At 48.3% G+C, this 23,630-nt stretch overlaps 1 protein-coding gene and 1 pseudogene across 2 annotated transcripts in view; both read right to left on the bottom strand.

The window, feature by feature from the left end:
- Positions 1-8,228: 8,228 nt before the first annotated feature.
- The window catches only part of LOC311167897 (popy Class I histocompatibility antigen, A-1 alpha chain-like), a gene marked incomplete at both ends in the record, with an annotated part of 193,204 nt that continues 177,802 nt past the window's right edge, over positions 8,229-23,630 (bottom strand). The window contains 3 exons of the mRNA XM_084229053.1: positions 8,229-8,326; positions 8,439-8,714; positions 9,275-9,550. Of these exons, the coding sequence (XP_084085179.1) occupies positions 8,229-8,326; positions 8,439-8,714; positions 9,275-9,550 (650 nt within the window). The remainder of the gene's footprint in view (positions 8,327-8,438; positions 8,715-9,274; positions 9,551-23,630) is intronic.
- LOC311167649 (class I histocompatibility antigen, Gogo-C*0203 alpha chain-like) overlaps positions 9,586-23,630 on the bottom strand; it is a 158,768-nt pseudogene continuing 144,723 nt past the window's right edge. Inside the window, exons 5-6 of the transcript in view lie at positions 9,776-9,950; positions 9,586-9,686 (exon numbers count right to left, since the gene is read on the bottom strand). The product of the transcript in view is annotated as a class I histocompatibility antigen, Gogo-C*0203 alpha chain-like (transcript). The remainder of the gene's footprint in view (positions 9,687-9,775; positions 9,951-23,630) is intronic.

Raw genomic sequence — 23,630 nt, 5'->3', positions numbered from 1 at the left:
TACCTATTTAGCTCTTCTGCCTCTGTTTTGGTTGGGTTGTTTTCTTGTTTTGGAGTTCTTTGTAGATCTTGGATAGTAACTCCTTCTGGATATATGAGATGCAAATATTTTCTCTGTCTCAATATTGTCTTTTCATTTTATTTTTTTATTTTTTTTTAAACATTTAAACTCTTTTTTTTTTTTTAAAGATTTATTTATTTATTTTATACAAGCATTGGGTACAGTCAGAAGCATGGGAACGTGAGAGAATTCACCAGAGTCAGAGCGGAGAGCAGAGCAGGCAGACTGACGAAGTACACTGCTGAGGGGAGCAGCGGGCGGCAGGAGAGGTCTGCGCGCCATGCGGGACCCTCCTCCGGTGGCCGGGAAGCAGCCGGGAATGGAACCGGCACCGCAGAGGCTGCGGGCAGCTTCGCAACCCAGCGCTCAACCGCAGCGCCACCGGGGAGGCCCTGTCTTTTCATTTTAATGATAGTTTCCTTCACTACGTAGAAGCTTTTTAGTGTGATGTGAATCGATTGGTTTCTTTTTGCTTTTGTTTCCTTAGAGCACAGAATATAATATAGGCGGTGAAAATACTCCGCATGATATTATAATGATGGAACAGGTTTGTCCAAGATCCACAGAATGGACAACACCAGGACTTTGGCAACTATGACATGCTGGTCCATCACTGGTAACACACGTGTTCATCTGGTCTTAACACGTGATTTGGATGTGATGTGTGGAGAGTTTTATAAGTTGAACAGTGTAGTGTAATTTACTTTTGAAAGCATATTTCATGCACATACAAGAACATTTAAATAACACTCAGAGATACACATAATTAAGTCATTCCCCTCCACCCCCCAACATCCCAGCCAGGACATCTGCTCAAAGCCAGTTAGCAATTTATCATTTCTCTAGAATTTACAAAATAACACTGAAAACAATGATCAGAAAGAAATAACCCAATTTTAAAAGGGACAACAACAGTGTTGTAAATGAGTGGTGCCTCATTTGAAAAATGGACAAAAGACTTTAACAGCCACATCACCAAGAAGAGATACAGATAACAAGGAAGAACATGAACAGATGCTCAGCATCACAGGTCAGTAGGGAAAGACAAAAAGAACAACAGTGACGCCATCACACATGGTAGGGGCTGAAAAATGCAAACCCTGCACAGGTGCTGCACAGGATGTGGACAATAGGCGCCTCCTCACTGCGGCCGGAATGCAAAATGGCACGGTCACTGTGGAAGATCTTCGACAGTTTCTTTGAAAACCCAAAAACTTGACATACAGCCCAGTGGTCACTGCCCCAGCTAGTTACACAACCACTTAGAAACTTAAATTTGCATAAAACCCTGCATGCATGTAAATGCTTATAGCAGAACACCTGTAAGTGTGAGCTGTCCATAATGACTTTCTTCCAAAGACAACAGTATCTAAAGAAATGGAAAAGATGGCTGACACCTGGAGTGGGGTGTGGGCATGCATAGGTGGGTACAACTGGGCTGAGAGACTGGGCTTATAAGGGCGGTGTCACGGGGATGCCAGCAGAGCAAAAGAGAGACCAGAGGAGAACCAGCGGAGGCCACGGGAGAATGCCCAGAAAGAGTGAAGATTCACCAGGGGCTAGGAGTCCTGGCAGCCTCCTGGCGCCCCAGCACTCCACCTGCTGTGTACCTGGTAAACTCACTAAAAGCCTGAAAAAGCCACTGAGGGTTCCAGGACTGCTCCTTCACCCATCTGCTCAGATGATAGAGATCCTGCTCTGTGCCCTTCCTGCCACTACAGGATGCTATAGGAAAATGCTACACAAGGAGGCACAGACCAGAGGTGGGATGTGGGGATGAGCCATTGCAGAGAATCGCTGCTCCTGACAAATCAGCCTAGTCACACCATAGAAGTAATTAACTTGATGACATGACAATTGCACAAAAGAATGAGCCCCTCCCAACCAGAACACTACCTCAGTGCCCTTTTTGCCTCAGGAAGATGCAGCTCTGCTCCCAAGGCTGCCTCCTGGGATCAGACCTAACACAGCTGCCCTCCTCAGGTGCAACAATTTCTGCCAAGTGTGTCTGCACAAACATCTTATTCTTTCCGTGTGTGTGTGTGTGTGTGTGTGCGTGCACGCGCGCCACTGAAAGGAGGACTCTGGTGAAGCTTTTCTTAGAGGTGACCCAAGAACCCCCATCTGTGACCCCAACACTTCTCCCAAACATCACTCCTCACCAATGTCAATGTTATAAAAACAAGGAAAGTCTGAGAAACTGTCATCCAGGCAAACTGGATGGGATTATGCAGCATAAAATGGATATTAGCAAAAACTCATGAAAGTATGTCGTTTAGTAATTATGTCAACATTGCTGCATTAGTTGTAAAAAAAACAAAACAAAACAAAACACTGGGGCCTCCCTTGGTGGCACAGGCAGTTGAGTGCTGCCCTGTGAAGCTGTCCGCAGCCTCTGCAGTGCAGGTTCAAGCCTGGCCGGCGGCGAGCATCCCACATGGCGAAGCAGACCTCGCCTGCCTCGCCCACTGCCCCCCTCAGCAGTGTATTTCGTCAGTCTGCCTGTTCTGTTCCCCACTCTGTCTCCCGTGAATCCTCTCACCCTTCTGCGCATTTGGCCTGTACCCCGGTTCTTGTATAAGTAAATAAAATCTTTAAAAAACAAAACTGTACTCATGTAAGAAGAGTAAACAAAGTGGAGATGGTGTGGGATAAACAAGAACTGTACTACTTTTGCAACTTTTCTGTCAATCTAACAGTATTCTTTAAATGTTATTTTTTTAAATACTCGCAATATTTAATAGGTTATAGAAGGAAAAATTTTTCTCTTTTCCAGTTTCCGCATGTATCGCTGTCCAGGACTGGAGAGAGGGGTTCTGGGAGAAAAGCTGGAAACCTCACACACAGGGCAGGCTCCGGAGTCTCCTCTCCTCTGAGCCCTGCTGCTCTGACTCCTCACAGAGCAACTCACCCCAGGACGCCGCCCTCCAGGACCCCCAACTCTGCCCACCTTAGCCCCCGCCCCGCCCTGGCAGCGCCACCAGAATCCGGAGCAGCGCGGCAGCGCCCCCGTGTGGCCACAGGGCTGAGCACAGGCGCCCAGAGCCGCCCTTTCTCCTGCTCAGCCAGGCCCTCCCCAGGCTCCCTGGGCCCCCAGCGGCAGGACAGGGATCTGCACACAAGGGGGCGCCCATGTCCAGTGTCAGGTCAGAAGTCCCCAAATTTTCTTAGTCCCATGGACAAAGAGGCAAAACCGGGTTTCCAGGTCAAAACAGCTGATTCCCAGATTATGGGCAGATTTCCCCAAATACAGATGTTCCTTCAGTCTTGAATGGAACCTTGGACTCCACAGTCTCTGTACTTTGTTTCTGCTTCTGCTTCCAGGGGTGAAAGCACCTCCTGGGAATTAACATTCAATTCTACCCAGGAGCCCAGGTCCTCGCCCAGGAAACAGACATGGTTCCAGGAAAAAGACAAGGCCCGAGGGCGACCATCCATCCACATCTTGCAGCAGAGGGGGTACGGGAGTGATCAGAGCTGGGGAGAGACATAGGGGAGCTGGTGATGGTATGGGAAGGAAGGTGGAAAGGCCGCACCTAATAGGAACAATAACTGTGGAAAGATGACGCACGATGTAAGGAAAAATATATATATATTTAAATCATTCTTTATCCTTGATGGGCCTCCCTGGTGGTGCACAGGGTTAAGCACAGCACTGTGGAGATATCCACAGTCTCTGCAGCATGAGTTCGATTCCCCAGCCAGCCACGGAGCTACCCACATGGCGCAGCAGACCTTGACTGTCTCGCTCACTGCTCCCCTCAGCAGTGTGTTTCAGTCAATCTGCTGTTCTGTTCCCCACTCTGTCTCTGGTGAATCCTCTCACGCCCCACACCACTGGCCTATACTCCAGTTCTTGTGTGCATAAATAAACGAATCTTTAAAGAAAAATTCTCCATCCTTGAATGAAGGGAGGGCCGAGGAGAGCCCCCAGGGTGTGGCTAGGAAGATGGGGAGGCTCCTGGAAATGGAGCAGAGGATGAAAATGGGGCTAGGGGATGGGGTCCAAAAGGAGTTGTGGGGGAACCAGAGAGGACCGGGCAGGGGGAAGGGGTAGAATGGGGGACACTGTGAGGGGAAGGTCTGTGTGGGTGACATGGGCTCTGGCTGGGGTTGGGAGAATCTCTGTCTCTCCTGGTGAGACTGCAGAGGGGTTGGCGCTGTAACTGCCCAGTAAATTACCTAAGTTCTGGGCCTTTCCTGTCTGTGCAGGGCTGGTGTGACTCAAACACACACACTCAGGCTGATGGAGAGAGATGAGGAGAGGACAGATGGTTAGGAGGAGGCCCCCATTTCCTGAGCCACAACATCCTCCCCAACTCCCCAGTGCTGAGGGATCAGGAAGCCAAAAGGAGGGCAGAGCAAGGCCTGTGTCCCCTGGAGGACCAGGGGGCTGATTCTGGAGTTCCAGGGCCCCACTCCCTGCAGGCGGGTGCCGGAGTCCAGCTCCAACCAGGGCAGGGTTCCCGCAGGATGAGACAGTGTTGGCGGAATGGAGGAATGAGGGGAGGGGGAGCTGAGGTAGATGAGGTAGTGAGGAGACACTGGCACTTGACATCTCCCACTGATAACCTCAGCGGAGCTTTATTTTTACATCAGAAATTATTTGATCATTACATCATGCAGTCATGATTGATTTTACTTTTACAGTGTTTCAGAAATTAATGATCATTAACAGTGCACAGTCCTTTTTTAATTTTCCCAGTCTATGATTAACTTGGTCACTTGGTTACTGCTGGGGACCAGCCTCCGGCAAAATGTCGTGTCAGAGGTTCCTGAAAGGATGAGACGGCTTCGGTGAAAACGAAAGGGCTGAGGGGAAGGGGATGAGGTAGTGAGGAGACACTGACACTTGGTGAGGTGCTAGTATCTTCTGCTGAGAGGCTCAGCAGGTTTTTTATTTATACATTTTTTGCAAGCAGTGAGATGACATTATCATGTGCATAGAAACAAAGCAGAAACAATCAGTGCATCTCTTTTTCCATGGGCTTTTGGCCACTACGTGCTCTCAGCAAGAAGGCAACCTTCAAGGGTAATAAAAAACTAAGCCTTACACTAAAACTCATTGTTTCAGCTAAACAATAACCTAACACAGTGGATAGCCGCCAGGACACCCCTATCAGCTAAAGCCTAAGTAAGAAAAGACTTTTCTTATTCTCATGGCCTTCACAGCAGGGGCCGGCTGCTACTCAGCTATCAGAACTTTTTCTACCTAGAAACTCCTTCACTCAAATAGCTTCATTTAAACACTTTCCCAAGAAACTTCAAGAGAAGGCAAAAGAAGGACCCACTATAATTATTGTATTGTAATGCTTGTCAGGCATGTTCAACAAACCATCTCCCATTGTCAAGTGGGCCACACTGCCCAACAACTAATTTCTAAACAGACAATTTTCCATGCTATTTACTTACAGTATGCTGATACATATAATTTATTGCCTAATATACTTTCTGATAAATTTTTCTCTCTCTATGACCAAGAACAAAAAGCAAAGGGATGCCAGATCTTCAGCCCCACGGTGTGAGGCCTTTTCTCTTAGCTGCTTGTCAGTATCCTATCTGGCTGGGGCAACAATGCCCCCTGCAGCAGGTTACATTAACTTGGTTACACATTTCCCTAGGTGATGTATGTTAGTCAGAAAATAGAAACAGGTGCTGCACACAACGTGATTTATGCGGTCAAGCTAGGTAACTGAAACAAGGCTAAGCAGGCATTGTAAGATCGAGGGCGGCTTCCTATTTTCTATATAGAACCAAGGGGTCCCGGTACCATGGAAACAGTATGTGGGGTGTTTCTCTCGGACCATTTTGCCTCCCGGGGTGCCTCAGGGCCTTCGCTAGTGGGGACTTTAGCCGGGCTTGGTTCCAACAGCTCTATCAAGCGTGGCTTGTTAAAGAACTCAATGTTACTCATGGTAACTGAATTACAAATTGGAGAACATGGAGAATTATTGGGAATCGTTTCACTATCAATTGTGTCGGAAGGCTCATTTCTCAAACTACTGAGGTGTGCATTACCAAAACTGGCACTGGTGCCAACAGTTGTTGTGTTATTCTGAAGCTTATAGAAAATTTCCATGGTTTCAATAACTGCCACAAACAAATGAAAGGAATAGCAGGAGCCAGCTATCGAGTTTTCTATTCAGAAATTTTCCTCACGCCCGGACCTTGTCAGACAGCATGGGTAGCATGGTCCACGCCATTCTCCTGGTGATTCTGTTCCCGGACGCCCCCCTTATAAGCCCTGACTCAGCCCAGCTAAATCCCACCTATGTATGCCCACACCCTATTCCAGGTGCCCGCCATCAGGCATGCATTCAGGACTGCAGGGATCCATCATCAATCTTAATGGCAAGAGGGAAGAAAAGCCTGACAATAATTTACCCTACACACACTGACTGTGGGGTAAAGAAAATGTCAGGCTTTTCTGCCCTTCCGCCATCAGGATGGATGATGGATCCTTGTCCTGGGTGCATGCCTGATGGCGGGCACCTGGAATAGGGTGTGAGCATAGGTAGATGGGATTCAGATGAGCTAAGACTGCTTTTAAGGGTGGCGTCACGGGGACGCCAGCAGAAGCTGAGAAAGAAGCCAATGAGAGAAGCAAAGACGCAGAAGCAGAGAACGCCAGAGAGCCCAAAGAGAGTGAGGATTTGCTGGGGGCGGGGAGGACTGCCAGCCTCCCGGCCCCCCAGCACCCCTGCCTGCCATATGCCTGGTGAACCCCAATAAAAGACCTGCAAAAAACCACTGAGGACTCTGACTCCTCCTTTATCCGGTCTGCATGGGATCAGAAAACCTGCACCGTGTCCGGTCCTGTCCTCTACACTGACCATCACACACACTGACCTGCAGCCTGAGTGTAGCTTCCTCCTTTTCCTCCTGTGGGAGGGAGCACCATGTGAGACCAGGGAGAAGTCAGGCTATGAAGCCCTAACAGAATCCCCAAGTCTGGAACACAGGGAAGCTTCCAGAACTGTGACTGGACACTTACGACAGAACCAGGAAATATGAAGAGAGGAGATGAGAGGAGACTGGACCAACTGCCTCCTGGGTCTGCCCTCAGCAGGGACCTTCCCCTCCTCTGCCATTTACTGGAATCAGGGCCCAGCACCAGAATTATCAAGGGGAATAATGTGACTCATTTTCAAAAATGCTTTACAAAAGAGGGTTAGCAATCAGCTCCAGACTGGGCAACACACGTGTGTGGATGGTTGTAGGGTAAGTGTAGGGTAAGGAAAAAGCATCAGGCTTTTCTGCCCTCCCGCCATTAGGATAGATGAGGGAAGCCTGTGGTCCTGAATGCATGCCTGATGGCGGGCACCTGAAGTGGGTACACCTGGACTGAAAGACTGAGTTTGTAAGGGTGGACTCACAGGGATGCCAGCAAAAGTTGAGAGAGAAGCAAGAGAAGTAGAAGCCGAGAGAAGGCCGGAGAGCCCAGAGTGAAGACCTGCTAGGGGCTGGGAGGCCTGACAGCCTTCCAGCCTCCCAGCACCCCTGCCTGCTGTGTACCTGGTAATCCCAATAAAAACCTGCAAAACCACTGAGGACTCTGACTCCTCCTTTACCCGGTCTGCTGGATCAGAAAACCTGCTCCATGCCCTGTTCCTGACCCTAGAGTAAAAATCCATATCAAGTTTTTCGCCTTCCCGCCATTAGATTAAATGCATGCCAGATGGTGGGCACCTGGAGTAGGGTGTGGGCATGCATAGGTGGGATACATCCGGGTTGAGAGTGCAGCCCACAAGGGTGGCATCACGGGAAAGCCAGGGGAACAGCAGAACCACTAGAAGGAGGACAAGCAAGAGAGCAGCACCAGCAGAGAAGCAGAGGCCACTAGAAAACACAGGACAGTCCAGAAAGAGTGAAGACTTGCTGGGGGCTGGGAGGCCTGCCAGTGCCTATCAGCCTCCTGACCCCAATACAGCACCCCTGCCTTCCCTGTACCTGGTGAACTCAATAAAAGCCTGAAAAAGCCACCGAGGGCTCCAGGACTCCTCCTTCACCCGTCAGCTCGGGTCATAGAGAACCTGCGCTGTGCTCATCCTGCTCTTACAATGGTGCTTCCCATTACCAGGTAGGGCTAGTTCTACCTGTGGCCTCAAAGCCCCCAGTGGACATGATCCCCACACTCCCTTCCCTATCTGAGCGCTTCTTCCTCCACATCACAGCTGCACCAGTGCAGCTCCAGTGAGCGCAGCTCCAAGGAGAACCAGGCCAGCAATGATGTCCACGGCAGAGTCGGGGGGCTGAAGAGAGGGATCTGGAAGGGAAGGGGAGACCCTGAGCCCCAGGCCTCATCCTGACCCTCTGAAGGTCTCCAGAAGGATTCTTGATGCCCCTGAGAAGCTTTGTGCCCACATCCCCCTCCTTACCCCAAGTCAGGAATCGGGGCTCCAGCAGCCCCTCATGCTGCACATGGCACGTGTATCTCTGCTCCTCTCCAGAAAGCACCACCACAGCTGCCCACTTCTGGAAGTTTCCATCTCCCCCAGGCCTGGTCTCCACCAGCTCCATGTCCTGGGTCAGGTCTTTCCCATCTCGCTGCCAGGTCAGGGTGATGTCCGCAGGGTAGAAGCCCAGGGCCCAGCACCTCAGGGTGACCTTCTGGTCAGAGGTGGGGAGGCGGGTCACCTGTGTCTTTGGGGCCTCTGAGGAGAAGGGTGAAAACTTACACACTCTGGGTTTTTCTTTCATGGACCCTGAAAAACCCTCCTGTGACCATCCTCAGAATGGACAGGGCAGTGGGTTTGGAAAGAGGAGGCACAAAATCTAGAAACCAGCCTCGTCTGGGGAGTCTGGGATAATCTCTGCTCCTTAGAAAGTTCTAGAATTAGTTGACAACTCTGGATAGGAGGACGCAGTTCTCTAAGGAGGAGAGCACAGGCTTTTGCTCCTGACATGGGGACTCACAAAAGCAGAGTCAGATCAGAAAAATGTCCTCAGACCAATCACAAGACCCTGAGAGAAAAACTGATGGTTCCCGAGAGGGCTGCTGGGTCAAAAGGATCAGTGAGGGGTGATTTCAGGGCTGGTCTCCCCTCAGGCTCAGAGGAAAACTTCTGAGGAAAAGTGGGGTCCTCTGGGGAGTCAGGAAACCCAGGGGGCTCCTCCTCCCCTGACCAGAGAGGGGGCGCTGCTGTGACCCTGACTCCACCCTCCCCTTGGGTGCAGCCTGAGAGGGGTTTGGAGACCTTGCAGCCCCTCTTACCTACGCGCTGCAGCGTCTCCTTCCCGTGCTCCAGGTATCTGCGCAGCGACTCCACGCACCTGCCCTCCAGGTAGTTCCTGAAGTGCTCAGCCACTCCGGCCGCCTCCAACTTGCGCCATGAGATCTGAGCGGCCGTGTCCGCCGCGGTCCAGGAGCGCAGGTCCTCGTTCAGGGCCAGGTAATCGGCGCCGTCGTAGGCGAACTGATGGTACCCGCGGAGGAGGCGCCCGTCGGGCCCCACGTCGCAGCCAGACATCCCCTGGAGGGTGTGAGAGCCTGTCCCCGCCCCGTCACCCCGCGTCACCCCGCGGTCACCCCGCCCGCCCCCGCCGGGAATAAACCGAAACTGACGCGGGAACCCCGCGGGGAACGTCCCGGGGCTCGTCCCGGGTCGAGGGTCCGGCGGGTCCCCCTGCCTCGGGGGACGCTCGGGCCCGAGGTCTGGGGTCCCGCCCGCCCGCGGGGGTGGGGTCGTGAGCGCCCCGGGCCCGCCCCGCTCACCGGCCGCGCTCTGGTTGTAGTAGCCGCGCAGGTTGTTCAGGCTGACTCGGAACGTCTGCGCATTGCCCTTCGCGCTCCGCGTCTCCTCCTCCCAGTACCCCGGCCCCTCCTGCGCCATCCAGGGCGCCCGCGGCTCCGTCTTCCCACTCGCGGAGTGGCTGTCGAAGCGGTCGATCTGCGTGTCGTCCACGTAGCCCACGGAGATGAAGCGGGGCTCCCCGAGGCCGGGCCGGGACATCGTGGTGGAGAAATACCTCAGGGAGTGGGAGCCTGGGGGCGGGAGGGAGACCCGGGCTGACCCTCCTCCCCGCGGGTCCCGGGGAGACGGGGCGGAGGGGAGGGGGGCGAGGGGGCTCCTGAGATTGAAATGGGGCAGCAGGTGAGAAGGCTGGAGACTCAGAGGGGCGGCAGGAGCCTGAGAGGGACAAAGGGGTCAGGGCAGGTTGGGGTCAAGGGGAACAACAGGGTCAGAGGCGGGGGAGACTTGCTTTTTCTGGGACCTGAGCCCCCCGCCGGGGTTCCTCTCTCTATGAGACCTTTTCGCTCCTGAGCCCGCACTCACCTGCCCTGATTTCTGTCAGGGCCCCTGAAAGCAGCAGCAGGAGGGTTGGGGGCCTCATGACGGGTGCTATTGGGTCTGGGGAGACTGAGTCCAGACTGGTGGCAGCTGTGATGCTGGCTGGAGTCTTTGGAGACCCTCCAGGCAATGGGGAGTGAGAACTGGGGGTGAGTCACCAGTATTCAAAGGAGATCTTGACACCTGTTGTGGGAGATGTGAAATGGTGGGGAGATGAAGAATCCCCAACAGTAACCTTCCCTGCCCCCTGCACAGCCCAGAGGGCTGTGACCCTGAGAACCACACCAGATACCTGGGACTTTGCCGCCCCCTCCTTTCCTGCTCCAAGGCCTTGCCTCCCTGAGTCCAGGCCAGGCACTGGGTCAGCGATTTTTCAAGCTTTTTTGTTTCAAGGTCTCTGCAGTTTTAAAATTAGCCAGGACCGGGCCTCCCAGGTGGCGCAGCGGTTGAGCGCTGGGTTGCGAAGCTGCCCGTGGCTGCGGCGCTGGTTCGATCCCCGGCTGCTCCCCGGCCACCGGAGGAGGGTCCCACATGGCGCGCAGACCTCTCCTGACGCCCGCTGCTCCCCTCAGCAGTGTCCTTCGGTGCTTCTGCCTGCTCTGCTCCCCGCTCTGGCTCTGGTGAATTCTCTCACCCTCCCGCGCTTCTGACTGTACCCAGTGCATGTATAAACAAAACAAACAAACAAACAAACAAACTAAATAAAAAAAAAAAAGCCTCTATTAAAAAAAAAAAAAAGATTAAAATTAGCCAGGACCCCGGTATAGTTTAGGAGGTTCTAGCTCTCAGTATTTACTACCTGAGGAATAAAATCAATTTAAAGATATTTTCATTTAATTTAAAATAATATTAATAACCCATTGTGTGTTCAAAGTGTCTTAAAGAAATGTAGATATTTAATGAAAATAATCAGGGTCATGAGTGGATCTTTTACAGCTTATATTTTTTGCAATTTTTCTTCTGTGTCTCACTAGAGGCATGTTGGACTGTCATAGTTTCTCCTGCATTTACTCTTTGTTTTGGTGGGTCAATGAAAAACTATACAGCCTCTCTGAAATATGTGAAAATAGCATTTTAAGTATTCTTCACATCATTGTGACTATTTAACTTTGTTCCACTTCTGCCATAAATTGAAACTATACAAGTGGTGGTTTTTCAAATGTTATTTGCAAAGTGAGTGGTAGAACAGTATCATTGAATGTTTTCTGTTATATTAATTCCATAGTTCTCTATTGATTATTAATCTTGTACTAATACATGACTTTAAAAAGTGATGCATTGTCTTACCAGGTTATATGATCTTTATGTTAATTATTTGAGAACCAAATTTTGAAAATCATATATGTTTCATGTTCCAAAAATCCCCAAAGAAAAGTAAGTGGCTACTGGAAGTTGTCAAGTTTACAGTGATGGGACACAATTTTCCACTATCTGGTTTTCACATGGCGCTTGTAGTTAATTATTATCAGTTGTCAACTGTCAGTTGATTTTCTTAAAGGGACAGCTCACATTCACTTTCTAGAGAGTGGGTATAGATTAACAAAATCTAAATAATGACAGTGTTTTGTCATTCATCCCTTCAAGTAAAGATGGTAGTACCCCCCCCCCCCCCCCAAAAGGTCTAACTCTCCTTATACAAATTAGTTTCCTTGGCACATAGTACTTTGGATTGTGACAGAAGTGACTGATATGTGCTCTATGTCATCAGAAACTGGGTTTACTTTGTGTCCAGGTTCTTTCTCTCAGGCCTGAGGAGATGTTCCCTGCTTTCCTGAGCCTCCCTGGCTAGGACCCCACAGCCCTTCATATTGGACAGGGTGGTCTCTGTCCATGTCCTACTCCCTCCCTCCTGCTCCCTCCTGGGCAGCCCTTCTCCTCCGGGCTCAGGTGCTGGACCTGCCTGTGGAAGGCTGACAATGAGAGGTCATCACCAAATTTGAGGCCTCATTTCAATGCTTTTCTGTTTCTCATTGTTAACAACAGCTGACAGTGTTTTTTACTCCCTCCTTGTCTGAAAATGCTTTGTTTGTAACATTTTTATTTTATTTATTTTATTTTTATTTAAAGATTTATTTGTGCATACAAGAACTGGGGTGTGCGAGAGGGTGAGAGGATTCACCAGAGACAGAGTGGAGAACAGAATAGGCAGACTGAAATACACTGTTGAGGGGAGCAGCGGGCAAGCCAGGAGAGGTCTGCTGCGCCATGTGGGTGTCTCCCTGGCCAATCAGAAATCAATCCTGCGCTGCAGAGGCTCAGGACAGCTTCACATCACTGTGCTCAACAGGCTGCGCCACCAGGGAGGCCCAACATTTTTATTTTTATAGGGAATACAGTTTATATTCTAAGAAGTGTACCATATATATATGTGTATACACACACACACACACACACACATCATAAGCAAAATAAATCAGGTCTTCCTAAATTTTGAAAGGGACGTCGGGTGGTGGTCATCAGGCTCAGCGCAAAGCTGAAGGGCTGGGCTCCGTGTCTGCTCTGCACAGGGCCCTCACAGCCCTTCCTCCCCTCCTCAAGATGCTGTTCTCTGTGGGACCCATGTAGGGTCTCCCCCTTCTTTACTGGGTGTGGGCATTCATTTCTATATTGTCAGTTCTAATGCTTTTTTTTTAAAATTTATTTATTGATTTATACAAGAACCGGGGTACAGGCCAGATGTGCAGGAGGGTGAGAGGATTCACCAGAGACAGAACGGGGAACAGAACAGGCAGACTACAAAATACACTGCTGAGGGGAGCAGCGGGCAAGACAGGAGATGTCTGCAGTCCATGTGGGACCCTCGCCGGCCGGCTGGGATCGAACCGGTGCTGCAGAGGCTGCAGACAGCTTCACAGCATGGCACTCAACCACCTGGGCCACCAGGGGAGGCCCAGTTCTAATGCTTTTAAGAAGGTGGTTTTGTATCTCATACGTATCTCACATTTTTAGCTCTTTTCAGTGGGAAGGTGTCCCTCCATCCAGCCCACCTTGGTCAGGTGGAAATTCTAAGGCAAAATCATTCAGTGACAAGATGACAGGTCCTAGAGTAGAAGGTCAGAGCCTGAGAACATGTGACTGAGGGGGAAGTGCCAAGTGTTTGATAAGTGTCAGGTATTGTGTAATTTATTTTTGATAATAAATGATTTTGATAATAACTAATATTTGCTATTCACGCTCCAAAGAGGATTCATAAATACTCAAGAATATACACAAATACATAAGTCACCTCATCCTCAGTCTACCAAGGCGCCTCTACTCTGAACCCACTGTAGTCAGCAACTTCTCATTTTCTCCCCACAAAAGTCTTTGTATGCATTGATGTGATAGGTCTGTAAAAGAGCTTGGGCCACAAACCAGGAGAAAATATTTGCAAAATATGACTAATACATGTTTTAGAATATGCATGGGACCCTTAAAATTCAACAAGGAACAAATAACTTTCTAAAACTGAGCAAAACTCTGAACAGTTTCCAAGGACTACATTGATGGCAAGTAGGCATATGAACAGAAACTCAACATCATATGCTGACATATGTAAATGCAAGTACAAATTAAAGCAACATGGACACGCTATGCACACCTATTATATGGCCTAAATCCAAATCCTAGTACAGCAGCCCTCCTTTATCCACATGGGATGTATTCCAAGACCCCCAGTAGATACCAGAACCACAAAATAGTATGGAGCCCTCTATATACGAAGATTTCCCTGCACATACACACTTATGATACATTTACTTTATAAATTAGGCACCATGTGATTAATAACTTTAAAACAGGACAATCACAACAATGTACTGTAATAAAAGCTGTGTGTGACTGTGATCTCTCTCTAAATATCTTATGAAAAAATTTTAACCTACTTTAATTTCGGGAAACTAAAGCCTTGGAAAGTGAAACCTCAGAATGGGGGGACACTGCACCAGGTGCTGACCAGGATGGGGAGCAACAGGGACCCCCATTCACTGCTGGAGGAAATGCAAAATCATACAGTCACTACGGAAGAGATTTGGCAATTTCAAATACTTATTAAATGCAACACAGATTTACCCTAAAACCTGCTGATCACTCTCCTGGGTAGATACCCAACTCACTTGAAAACTTTTGTTCACATAAAACCTGCGCAGAAATGTTTATAGCAGAGCACCCCTTAAGTGTGAGTTCCACATGGTGATGCCTTCCAACAACTGTCCTGTGGAAAGAGACACAGGAAAGAAAGAACTTCCCAGGGAGGAAGTGGCGACCCGACCTCAGCCAGGTGGGTGTAGGGGCAAGATGGGCACCAAACGGGTTTTCTGATCCAGCAGATGGGTAAAGGAGAGTCTTGGAGTCCTCAGTGGGTTTCTCAGGCTTTTACTGAGCTGTTACATATAGAGCAGCACCCAGGTACATGGCATATAGGGGTGCCCAGGGGCCAGGAGGCCGGCAGCCCCCCAGGTCCCAGGCAAGCCTTCACCTCTTTCTCTCCTTCTCTCTCCTGCTGCTTCTCTTGCCTCTGCTTCTCTGATGACTATCTCAATACCCTCCCATGGACCACAGAAGTAAACAAGATAGTTTGCAACAATGTAACAATGTAACAACTGCAGGTGCCCCATCAGAAATGGCATTCCTAATGGTGGGAGGGCAGAAAAGCCTGGTGCTCTTTTACCCTCAGGTCACCTGCGAAAACCCTTATCATGTCAGCATTGCTGAGTCTTGTCAAAGCAATAGATCTACTCTTAAAAATCCTTGTCACTCTGAGTAATTGTTTTGTAAAGATCTGTAAGTTTGTTCTATGACTATTCATTCTGAAATAGTAAAGTTTTTGTCTTAAGAGGGCTGTTAAGATACCTAACAAAATTGTTTTTCATTGTGAGAAACAAACATGTCAATTTGGGTATATTGATAGCTCATAGGAAGTATTCTCATAGGATTGTTACACCTTTTCAACACAAATGTAAATTAATGTGGTTGTTCTAAAATACATAAGAGGGCCTCCCCTGGTGGCATAGGCAGTTGAGCACAGCACTGTGAAGCTGTCTGGCTGGCACGCCAGACCTCTCCTGACTTGCCTGCTACTCCCCTCAGCAGTGTATTTCATCAGTCTGGCCGTCCTCTTCTCCACTCTGTCCCTGGTGAGTCCTCTCACCCTCCCATGCATCTGGCCTGTACCCCAGTTCTTGTATGCATAAACAAGTAAATCTTAAAGAAAATAAATAAATAAAAATAAAATATATAAGACTTCCTAAAACCTAATAAGCCAGTCAATTATAAAAAGGGCTAAAAAGAAGTTACTCAAAGGCCAAAAAATCCCACATCAGGGCCTCCCTGGTGGTGCAGCGGTTAAGCGCTGGGTTGCGAAGCTGCCCACAGCCTCTGCAGCGCCGGTTCGATCCCCGGCTGCTCCCCGGCCACCAGAGGAGGGTCCCACATGGCGCACAGACCTCTCCTGCCGCCCGCTGCTCTCCTCAGCAGTGTACTTCGGTCCTTCTGCCTGCTCTGCTCTCCGCTCTGGCTCTGGTGAATTCGCTCACCCTCCCGCACTTCTGACTGTACCCAGTGCTTGTATAAATAAATAAATAAATAAATAAATAAATCTTTAAAAAAAAAAAAAAAACCCGCATCATTTCAGACTAAATTTGCTGAGGTTATGAAAAGGTATACTAATCTAGCCCAGAAGAGGACAAGCATTTTAGTGGTCTCCTTCATTTTGCCTTGCTCTGACATCTGTGCAGCCTTGCTCTGACATCGGTGCAGGCTCCAGAGACTAAAGCAAGGGCGACTAGTGAAACCCATTCACAAGTTCACAAACCTCGAGCCTAATACAAGAGCGGGCGAGGTGATTCTGGGGACTCATTCCATGAGTTTACACCAGATATACGCAGAAAGCTCCAAAAACTTAGCCATGGGACCCCAAACTCTGCCACACCAACTTTTAAAAGTGGCTTTTAAAATTTTTAATAACAGGGACCAAAGTAAAGGGTTAAAAAGGGAAAGTAAGTTGTGACGAGGGAGTACAGGCAGGCTCCATTAATAGGCGCCGCCATTACCAGTGCCCTGCAGACCCAGGCTTCCCCAGGCTCAGAGAAACAGAAGATGGGCCGGCCTGGAAGAAAGAATGGAGGAGCTTCAAAGGCCCCATGAGACAGGTACAACATCTGGGACCTGGAGCAGGAAAGGCACACTGAAAGGTCCATGCAGGTGGCCAGAATGCAAAAGCCCACTAGGGAGCCCACCTGGGGGCAAGAATGCAGAAGCCTGCCTGGAAAATTCGGACAGGAATCCCTCCCCGCCCTTGAATCTTTTCCCATCCTTGCAAATCCAGTCTCCCATATGACCTCTCCTTACCCTATAAAAGCAGCCTCCCCCTGACAAGGAGCATGGCTTCCCGGATCCCCACCTTGGGACTGTGAATTCCACCTGGGCGCAATAAATTTTCCCTTCCTTTGAGAAAGCTTGGCCTGGCTCTTCTTTACGGCGCCAAACCTTTCACACACAACTCAGAAATCCAGCTGGGCTGTGCCCGAGGTACAAGAAGGATGGCCACTGGAAAAGGTATTGTCCCTTTCTCTGAAGGGAGTAGCCACCAGACCCCAGCCCATGCCTCCTGGATGACGAGTGACACCTCCTGGATAACAAGTGACAGGGCCCAAGGACGTCACCAGCTCCCCAGCTGACCATCTCCATGGCTGAGCCTGGGGTAACCCTGGAAGTTGCAGATAAGAATATTAATTTTCTGATTGCATCGGGAGCCACTTTCTCTGTACTCACCTAGCATTCCGGACCCACCTTCCCCTCCACACAAAATATAATAGGAATGGCCTTAGCAAAATCAAAGGGCACTGGCTCTGCTAACTGCCACCCAAGGAAAACGTGTCTATTTACAGGACAAAGCACATGATTTAGTAACTTTACTTCTGGTCCTCTTCAACCTATACATAGGACTAGCACTTTTTATATTTAACTATTTTATATAGTTTTGCTTCTAAGGGACGACAGTCTCCCGCAGACTCCCCTTTACGTGATTGGTGCTCCTGAACACTTGAAATTGTCTTCATCCTGGAGCCCAAAAAGGGCCAACACTGTCTTCCTAATAGCCCTCTGCCCCAGAATTGGAGGATATAAAACCCTGAAGTCATTATACTCGGGTAAAATTTAACATTAAAAGGTAGGCTGCGGTTCCTCACTCTAACTTAACTTTAAAGCTCACCCAATTTTCTCCTGAGATTCTGACTAGCCTCACAGTGATCATGCTCATGACACTGTCCCTAACAAAGCAAAAAAAAAAAAAAAAACAGTAGTTTTCACTGGGCTTGCAGCTCTGCACACACACAAGCCAGCCCTCCCACTGAGTCCCTGGCTATGTGGCTCACTCCAGCACCTCAGGGCTCCCCTGGTGGGTGTTGCCCTTAACAAGGGACACATGGGATTTAAAACAGCTCCTCTGCTAGAAACAAATGTCCCATCGACATTCTTTTAAGTCTAACACCACTCTAAAATGGGTTGTTTACCTGGTAAAATTTATTCCCTTTAGGGCATCCTTTTCCCCCTAACACCATGTCACAACCCCAAAACTATTTTACTGCTGCTTATCTTGTTAGTAAACCTCACACTCAATGGCTGGCCCCAAATGACTGTCCATGTTACTGAGGACCCTTAGCCACTGCTATACTTCTCACTCTTCTCTTTAAACCTTAGCACAATCTCCTAATTAAATGTGTTTCTGCTAACCTGGGGGAGCTCTTGAAGTTTAAACTTCTCCTCCAAGCAAAAAATAGCTGATCCACACAAGAGAAACAGCCTGTCCAGATGCCCCACCCCTTGCCTCCTTCTGAAACCAGCAACAATGGGCAGCTCAGGGACTAGTGTTAGGGAGACCATATCCCAGGCCCATGTAGGTAGGGCCAGCTCTGTGTCCCCCTCCAGCAGGAAGCAGCTACAGAAAATGAACCTCCTCCCTCCAATTCCCCAAAAGATTTCGGGCCAGATATGGTGGGGGCCGGAGGTGGGGGGTGATGGAGGATAGCAATAGAAAAAAACTGAAAAGGAGGCACCACAAGACCAGAAGTGTTAGGGGGAAAGGATGTCCTGAGCTAATTCCATGCAGGCTTTGTGGACTCCACCCCCACTCCAGACCAAAGCCATCAGGACATTGGGAAAGACAAATCCCGTCACCACCAAAGGGAAGGTGGCTGGGACCTGAGGCTGGAGTTAAGCAGCCAGATTTGGTATAAAAACCAAAACACGTAGGCCTTGGGGTCTCTCACTCACTCGCTCGCCTCCTGGCTTCACGGCTCCTGGCTGGCGGCCAGCTCTCAGAGTGCCATTTTGGGATTTCTGATAGGCGGATCAGGTAGGACTCATTTAAAACTTTGTCTCCCACTTTTCTCCCTGAGCTGTACATTTCCTCATTTCCCCTTCCTTTGTAAATAAACCTTTTATTAACCTTTTGTGTGTGCCTGCAGTAGAGTACTGATAAGTCCTTTTAAGTGCGCGGGTGAGGACCCACAGTCAGGCAATCCGTTTTGTATTGGGGCTGCCCTATAACAGTTTGGCGCCCAATGTGGTTTCCAAGTTACACCCACGGTTGACCAGCCCAAAGTAACATTCCTTGCGTTGGTCACCATAAGCACACTAGGTCTGTAGGACTTGCAGTGTAATCTTTGTCTCAAGTCCTGAAAAGTCTGTTTTTTTTTTCTGTGCATACAGCTCTTGTGGGTGTGTTTTTGACTCAAATATGGCCTCAACCATGAGGTGGGGACAGAAGAGATTAGCATAGCCATGGACACAGCTATGGAAATGAAGATCCTTAGGTCTCAAAGCCTAGATCACAAAGCATAAATCCCAAGCAGGGATCAGACTGCTGCAGGAGTGTCTAAAGCACAGGCCCAAGGGTAAAGATATGGAGATTGAGCCAACAGACCCCAAAGGTGAAGATATGGAGATTGAGTCCTCGTGGAATCTCCAGTCCCTTTCAGATTCTGCACAGTTATCCAAAATCAGCAACTAACCTGAAGGCTCAAAAGGAGTGACCCCTCCCAAACAGAAGACTATATCAGTACAGTCTCTGCACAGGCTCAGGGCAGCAATTCCTCTGCCCACCTGTGCCTATGCAGGTGCCTCTTCACCCACTCTCACCCAGGCTTCCTGCCTGCCCGTGACCTGTCCCATGCCGGGGCTTCTCCTCACTGACCTCCCTTAGAGGAGGCCGCTCTCCTCAATGCCGCCCGCCTGGCCGCAACCATGCAGGCCTCTCTCAGCAAACCTGTCCCTTTCCGGGCAGCTCTTCCTGCCTGCTTGTGTCTATGTAAGTTTCCTTTATTTCTCCATCCCTTTCCCTGATAAACCTGTTCTTTAAATATAACTAATGTCTCTGCCTCATGGAGAAACTCGCCTGGGAAACTCACTGCTTGCTGCTAAAGGGGAGCTCTGGTGAAACCTTTCCCAGAGTGAACCTGATGAGGTTTTTGGAATTAGTGCGGGGTCCTTGGGTTCACTCTGGGAAAGTTGTCAGCAGAGCTCCCCTTTCGGCAGCACTCGGCGAGTTTCCCTGGGAGAGTTTCTCCACGAGACAGTAGTTATATTTAAAGAGCAGGTTTATTAGGGAATTGGAAAGGGACAGGTTTGCTGAGAGAGGCCTGCATGGTTGCAGGCAGGTGGCCTTAAGGAGAGCGGCCTCCACTGAGGGAGGTCAATGAGGAGAAGCCCCGGCATGGTACAGGTCACGGGCAGGCAGGTAGCCTGGGTGAGAGTGTGTGAAGAAGCACCTGCATAGGCACAGGTGGGCAGTGGGAGTGCTGCCCGGAGCCTGTGCAGAATCTGTACTCATGTAGTCCTTTTCTGTTTGGGAGGGGTCACTCCTTGTGATCCTTCATGTTTGTTGCTGATTTTTGGATAACCATGCAGAATCCAAAAGGGACCTGAGATACTAGGATGGGGAGTGGAGATTCCAGGATGGGCCCAATCTCTTAATATTTACCCTCAGGTCTGTGCTGTACTCCCTAGAGCATCTGATGCTGCTTGGGTCTCATGACTTGTGATAAGGCCCTGGTGCCTAAGGGTCCAACCTCTACAGCTGGGCTAATGGTCATGTTATTCCCCTCCTTGTGAGTCAGGTTCTAGTCTTGGGGCAACTCCTTTCCAGTCTTTCTATTCTTGTCCTCTATCAAACCCAAGGGCCCACGCACTCCAAACCCATTGACTCCCCAAAACCCCATCACTACGAAGCTATCCACAGCCTCTACAGCATGACTTCAATCCCTGGCCAGGGAGCTACCCAAATGGTGCACCAGACCTCTCCTGTCTTGCCTGCTGCTGCCCTCAGCAGTGTATTTCAGTCTGCCTGCCTGTAATGCTCCCCAGCACTCTCATCCCCTGCACGTCTGGCCTGTACCCCAGTTCTTGTATGCAAAATAAATTAATCTTAAAAAAAAAAAGAAGGGGGCCTCTCCGGTGGCGCAGCAGTTGAGCGCTGGGTTGCGAAGCTGCCCGCAGCCTCTGCAGCGCCAGTTCGATCCCTGGCTGCTCCCCGGCCACCAGAGGAGGGTCCCACATGGCGCGCAGACCTCTCCTGCCGCCCACTGCTCCCCTCAGCAATGTACTTCGGTCCTTCTGCCTGTTCTGCTCCCCGCTCTGGCTCTGGTGAATTCTCTCACCCTCCTGCGCTTCTGACTGTACCCAGTGCTTGTATAAATAAATAAATAAATAAATAAATCAATAAATCAATAAATAAATAAATAAATAAATAAATAAATCTTTAAAAAAGAAAAAAGAAAAAAGAAAAAACAAATACACATGGCCAAAGTTTTAAAATGAGAATCAGAAAATTTTAGTGTCTATTACTGTCTTTGGCCTCCGGAGGGTTGATTATAAATAGCATCTATATAAGTTCTAATAAAACAAATCCCCAATTTTGAGATAACGATCTAAAATTTTGGTAATCAAAAACTAGTTCAAAACTTAATGGTTGAATATGAAGCATACATGCTTTAAGGTTATAATGTTGGGTATCAATATGTTTAAATGTCTTTATTTTAAAAAGGAAGTGCACAGTATTCAGAAAAAGAGTAATTGACTGAGTCTACGTCAAAGAAGGTAAGTTTGCATTTTGATGATTATACCTAATGTTCTCTTGATAAAATTATTTTCCAGGAAAAGCCCCAGTCAACTTCCCTCTTTCCCCTTGTCCTAGCAAAAATTTCAAGATGAAGTCTATAGCCTCAACTGCAAGTTACTTAAGCAGTACTGAGTTCCTCACAGGTATGTAGGAAATATATATGATGTTAAGTCTCTCTGATTTTTCTTGCTTTTCATCAGTCTAACTAGTGCTTGCTAAGAATGAAATTTGGCTTATGGGATTGTTACAATTTGCAACTCTGGAGTTAATTTAAAATTCCAGTCCTAAAAAAAACCCTAAAAACTACAATTGATATCTCTCTCTTAAATTTGTTCTCTTACCATTTTGTAAATAGCGGCCAAATTTTGGGCCTCCCTGGTGGTGCAGTGGTTGAGTGCTGGGCTGCAAAGCTGCCCACAGCCTCTGCAGCGCTGGTCCAATCCCTGGCCTCCGGGTGAGGGTCCCCCATGGCACACAGACCTCTCCTGTGGCGCTCCCTGCTCCCTCAGCAGTGTATTTTGTCACTCTGCTGCTGTTCTGCTCCCCGCTCTGGCTCTGGTGAATTCTCTCACTCTCCTGCGCTTCTGACTGTACCCACTGCTTGTATGAATAAATAAATAAAAATCAAAAAAAATAGTGGCCAAATTTCATATAAAACTAAGGTTTTACTAAGTTTAACAATGAGAATTTGTTAAATAATTAAAATCACTTTCTCTAAAATCATTGAGCTTGCAGGTTTACTTTTTGTTTCCTATTATAAGAAAACTAAAATTTAATGTCATCTCACCTAAAAAAATTAAAACAATTAAAACATGTGTTTATGCATGAGTTATCCAACACAAAGGAATGATAGCATAACAGCTCTTACAATGTCTTACAATCTAAAAATTAAAAACAGGATGTCCTAACTGTAAATGTAAATAAAGTGAGTTGTGGTAAGGAATGTATTTGAAATGGAAATGTTGAGGGTATTGGGAAACATTGGTGTCAAAATAAAATGGCTAGCTTTAAAAAGAAATGGTATAAAAATAGGAAGGCAAAAGAAAGTGTTGAAGGTCTGAGAGAGGTATCTGAAAAAAATGTTAGGTGCGCAAATGACTTGCTATAGAAATATTTAAGTTTGGTATCAGTAGTGTACTTATGTAAAACCAAACTTTAATTTTCATCTGTAATAAGGACTCAAGTATTCTTAAACTGTTCTCACTATTTTTGATAACAAATTAAGGACGGTTTACGTAATCTAAAATTTGGTGCTTTTTTACCCTCAGGCTATGAGAAAAAAATCTTTTCCTATGAGCATTGCTAACCCTTGTCAAAGAAATAGCTCTGTTCTTAAAAATCCTTATCACTGAGTAATTAACTATTTTATAAAAATCTGTTAAGTTTGTGAATCCTATTGTAACAGGGTGGTCCCCAGGAAAGGGGGAGGTTCCAGGTTTCCTGTCCCACCCAAGGGAGGGTGGAGCTGAGCAGGAAGAGAAGAGGCTGCAGAGGAGACTGAGGAAGGAAGCAGGATGGAGCCAGAAGGAGACCTGGAGGAGGCGCTTGGAGCCTAGAGACAGGTGAAGAAACTGTGCTTGTCTTTTGGTCTTGGACTGGGTGGCACAGATGTGGGTGAGACCCGTGGGGAGGTGACAAGGGCAGCTTTTATCTTGATGTTGCTTTTGCTCTTTTCCTTCCGGGCTTGTCTGGTTGTTTCTGACTCTTTTCTGTGGGTCCCCACTGGAAGATGCCTTAGACTTGTGGCAGGCTTTGGGGTCTTGCTCTGGGCCAATCCAATTTGGATGGAGTTTTACCCACGAGGGGACGGGTAACTTTGGGTGCTTCATTTAGAAACTAGATTCTTTGCCTTTCCTGTATTGTTTCCTAGTTTTATTAAAGTTCCTTCCCATTAAAGTCTCATATGTTTTGTGTTAATGCGGCGGTTGGCAGAACCCATTTAGAATAGGCAGGTTTGCAGGGTTTGGGCTGCCCCTCTCCCTGTCCTATAACACTATGACAACTTCCTTGATACCAAAAATTCTAAAACATTGAAGTCTTTGTCCTAAAAGGACTCCTAAGACAGCCAATAAAAGGGTTTTCCTTAAAAAAAAAAGGGGTCAATCTGGGTATATTGATAAAATTCATAAAACATTAAATTTTAGTCTTCCTTCCTATTCCTCTATGGGGTCAGGGCATCATAA

The sequence above is a fragment of the Talpa europaea genome (genome assembly GCF_964194135.1).
Source record: "Talpa europaea genome assembly, chromosome: 2".
In the NCBI taxonomy this organism is placed as follows: domain Eukaryota; kingdom Metazoa; phylum Chordata; class Mammalia; order Eulipotyphla; family Talpidae; genus Talpa; species Talpa europaea.
This window is presented reverse-complemented; position numbering and strand designations above follow the sequence as displayed.